This window comes from Garra rufa, chromosome 19 (assembly GCF_049309525.1).
Source record: "Garra rufa chromosome 19, GarRuf1.0, whole genome shotgun sequence".
NCBI lineage: Eukaryota > Metazoa > Chordata > Actinopteri > Cypriniformes > Cyprinidae > Garra > Garra rufa.
In genome coordinates, this window is record NC_133379.1 from 8977334 (window position 1) to 8982011 (window position 4678).

The following is a 4678-nucleotide window of genomic DNA, read 5'->3' on the forward strand; positions in this document are numbered from 1 at the left end:
AGTAAGCCAATCACGAGGAACAGAACGCGCTGCCAAATTCAACAACGTTCTCATTGGCTAAAAGTTCTACCGTTGCCGTGTGCTGCTGAGCAACGGTGCGCGCGCCTTAATTTGGCAGCGCTCTGATTGGTTGAAAGTTCTGTTGTGGCCGCGTGCTTCAAGGCATCAAAGGCTTCATGCTTTTTGCATGAGACGTCAGAGTGACTTTGAAGTTCGGGCGTCCAGAGGCTTGTAGCGAGGAGGATGTCCGCGTCGGCGAGCTTGAAGGAATCAGACGGAGATCGGGACATGGAGCAGCGCAAAACCCAAGTGTCAAGCCATCCATTCAGCGTGGAATCTCTTATATCTAGCCACAAAACCAGTAAGGACTTTGAAAGACGACGCGAGGATGTATCCAGCCAGTTTGCTAAGACTGACATCAGGGATTCTTGTGGTTCGGCTGGAATACAAAAGCACTTTATGCAGACCTCACCCGTCAAATCGGAGTCCCCTGAGCCGGATGACTGTACACCATGGGTTATGAACTCTAGATTCTCTCAAACACGTAAGGAATTTAATTTTATGTACTAAGTGCTTATGCATTAAATAAAATTGCATAAATTACCACCGGGTCTATAAAAAATGATCTTTACTCAAATGAGCAAATCTAAAAAGTGACAGTGCTATTTTCTTAATTTATAAGTAACATATCTGATGAATATTTCTTACTAGGCATTTTGCAACTAAAGCGAATGCATACTTCATAGACTATGAAAGTATAAATTTAATAGAAAATACTAGAGACATGAGGGCAAACTGCTCTGAAAAATATGACGCCAGTCAGTTTCATAATTTATTTTGGAGAATTGATTAAGAACATAACAGTAGTGCAAAATAATACGTAAATAAATAAACGAAGCACTTTATCTGATCTTCCCGTTTTTTTAAACAACTTGGTAATTAAGCTGAATTTATGATGATATCTAAATATATTTATTAAATGTAACAAAGAGCTTTATTTAAATTTTATTTATCTAATTAATTATTAGCAAAATTATCACAGCAAAACGAATTCAAGTTGACATGCATACTTTATGTATACTTGTATAAAGTGTATGTTTTATTTTATTTAAACTATGACAACACTTTATAATCTACCCTAAAATCTACAAGTAAACTATTAATGATTACATTTTGTTACACTGATGTTTAAACTAAAACTTCTTTTCCCACCACAGACCAGGTAAGTCCCTGTCCTCTCCGCAAGCACAAGACCAACCGCAAACCCCGTACGCCATTCACCACCTCACAGCTCCTGGCCTTGGAGCGAAAGTTTAGACAGAAACAGTACCTGTCCATTGCCGAGCGAGCAGAATTCTCCAGCTCCCTCACCCTCACAGAGACCCAGGTGAAGATCTGGTTCCAGAACCGACGGGCCAAAGCCAAGCGTTTGCAAGAGGCCGAGCTGGAAAAGCTCAAACTGACTGCCAAACCTGCCCTCCACCCCAATTTCAGTTTGCCTCTTCCTCTTGGAACCCAACTTCATTCGGCCATCTCACTCTATGGCCAGTCATATCCCTACCAGAGGCCTTTATTGCCTGTTGCTCCAATGGGACTCTACGGAACACCTTTAGGGTACAGCATGTATCACCTCGCTTGAGAAGAAGCACTACAGTATGGACTAGTACTGATCTGTGGATGTACAGAAAGACAATGTTTACAATCTTTGGGTCTCCAAGTCTGAAAAAAAGCAGCAACCAAAAAATTCTAATTAATATTTCATAATGTGCCTTCACTAAAAGCGGGACACTTTACCTCACTTTCCACTGACTGAAAGTTCAAATTTTACCCTGCGGATGGATAATTCTGTTGCCAAACCTTTTGTGTATATTTGTGTCATACATCTTTATGTAATATATTGTAAAACTAATTATTTTGTGTACAAAGTATTGAGTTTAAATTCCACTACATTCAATGTTGATGGATTTTTTATCCAGTAAGAATGTGTTCTGACAAGTTCATTACACATTGTTTTTACTTTTCTAAAGACGGCTGTCATACCTGTAGGTATAATTGACGGATGATATTTTCACAGAGGCCGTGTTTGAAACAAACAGCTAGTTGAATTATTTTTTTATGATAAATACATTGGTATGTTCACACTGAGAAATTTAAAAATATGATCTGCCCTTTGAGATTAATTTTACACCACAAGTTTACAGACTTTTTTCTATGCTTTGTGTTCACATGCAACCTAAATATCAAATTTGACAGCGAGTATGGTATATGCAAAGATGTTTCTGAATTTAGTCACTTGTAACTAAAATGTGGAAGTTTATTTTTGTGCCACATTTTTATATATATTTATACTGTAATTATATTTCACTGAAATCGGACATGTACAGTAAACAGCAATTGGCAATCAAACACAACAGCATTTGTTTAATAAAATAGTTTATAAAAATAACATTTCAGTTTCATGTTTAAAAAGTATGTGAGAGTTTGGTTTTTCAGCTTCAGCAGTTTTCTCTTTTTTTTTTCCTTAATTTCCTTCAAGTGCACCTCTGCATTTTTAAAAAGCTGGTAACACTTTACAAGTTTGTTTTTTCAAATAGCAAAAGAAATATGTTTTAAAAAATGCAAGGCTGAGCACATTACACAAACTACCGATGGTTTCCAGGAATTTCTTGTATGAGTTATGTATGAATTTGAATTACATTATTAAAAAATGTCAGCGAAGTAAAGCAATTTCCTGCAAGGAAGCTTTATATTAATTTTCTGTTAATACCTCGTCTTGATTTTCCTTTAACAAACATTTTGTAATGCATATCAGCAGTTTGAGCATACATATAAAAATTGAGATGAAACATAAACAATGTGTTACTTTTATAAATATATGATCATTGATTAAATAATGTCATTATTGAAAGCTATGATAAAATGTTACAAATTAGTTGGGTTTTACCTCTTTACTGCCTTGTTATGGCTTGTTCATTAAGTTGTGGCTCTATAAATGAGGACGTTAGAGGGCCCGTTTTACTGCTTCCGCGTGACTTTGATGCAATGAGGAAATCGTTTATGGTCAGCACTTTACTCATGAGCTTCCTTTAATCAAAACACGAACCCAGTCATGCTAATCAAACACAGAACTGCTAAAGTGTTCGCGGATGTGTTTTATAATGTCGACTTTGAGCCACTTACGAGAGTGCAGTGATTCTGGGCAATTTGCCTGATCCTGTTCCTGTGGTGTAAAAAAAAAGTAAAGCGACTCTCTGATGCTAAATTCACAAAGCTGTCAAGTTGTTCAGAACTTGTTTAATACCTGCCGTATATCTGGGTTAAATGGGGCCTGTTTTATTCTTTATTTCTTATTGGAAAGATTAATTTCCAAATTTAACTCTCATTTTAAATGTATTTAACATTGAAGTATCAAATTGATGTTTTATTAATTTCCCTAATCATTTCAGTTTATTAACAGATATGGAAAAAAAAAAAGTGTGGACAGGGAGTGTTGTAACATCAAATATATCATCTGGACCGTAATTTTTTCACAATTTTGAAAGTGACTCTCACACACATTTAATGTGTTTAATAGGTTTTCTAACCGGTGTACTTAAAAAAGATAATAAAACGCTTCTATCTATAGGTGTACTTAATCACATTTCCTAAAAGTGCATTTATATGGAGGAATAATAATGATATTTGACTGCTGGTTTTCTATTAGGTCAGAGGAATATATAAAACAAATTTGAAGGGGAGAAAATAAATAAATTTAGAAATTCACTATTATTTTCTTTACACATGCATCTCAGGTAGAAAATCGTAAAAGAGTACTCAGAAGAGAGCGAGTGATGGTGCCAGTTTTCCTACCAAATTAGAGATGGGGATTATTAAAGTCATGATTTCCTACACTCCCAGATTAAGTCTTCAAAGCTCTTATAATACAGTAATTACCACTGACAAAATAATTGAATCAAACATTTCATTAATCTCTTTTAATGTGGTCTACACTAAGCCCTAAAAAAGGTAAACTGGATGCTATGTGCACAAAATGTCCCAGATTCAGTTTGTAATTTGACATATTCTATCTCCACATTAATGATGATGATTGTACAGTTGGGTCGGGGAACACGCTGTCCATGTTTGATGTTGTTCCTTTAGTTCTTCGCTTGATTTAGACCTCCTCTGCTGGTTACATGGAGAATGACACCATTGTAAGATACAAATCAAAATGACTGGGTGTGTGTACTTCCTCCCGGTATTCCCTTGTACGATATCTTATGTATTCTCAGTCAGCATTTCTATCACTTCTTTCTTTTCTTTAGCAAAGCTACTTTATTACATATATATATATATATATATATATATATATATATATATATATATATATATATATATATATATATATATATATATATTTGTATTTTAAGACAGCTGTTTCACTCTGAAATTTTTTTTGTAGGTGGTCAGACTGTATGACCTACAAAATACCAAAATTAATTTTAATTAGGAAATGAACAACATGCTCTTCATGGAAGCTTTGCAGATGCAAACAGGTTTAAATAAGTTATAAATTAAGTGTTTTTCTTAAACTAAAATTTACTTTTGTTGCATGTCACATTATTTATTACCCAATTTATTTGACTTTATTGCACATTATTTGCATGCATCTATTTATCATATAAAGCCAAATAATCCA

The 4678-nt window shown here is 34.7% G+C and overlaps 1 protein-coding gene across 1 annotated transcript; it reads left to right on the forward strand.

Annotated features, from left to right (window-relative positions):
* Nucleotides 1-222: 222 nt before the first annotated feature.
* msx2b (muscle segment homeobox 2b) lies at nt 223-2753 on the forward strand. Its single transcript, XM_073824874.1, has 2 exons — nt 223-544; nt 1218-2753. The coding sequence occupies exons 1-2, from the start codon at nt 244-246 to the stop codon at nt 1637-1639; spliced, it is 723 nt and encodes a 240-aa protein (XP_073680975.1). The 5' UTR covers nt 223-243; the 3' UTR covers nt 1640-2753.
* Nucleotides 2754-4678: the final 1925 nt, after the last annotated feature.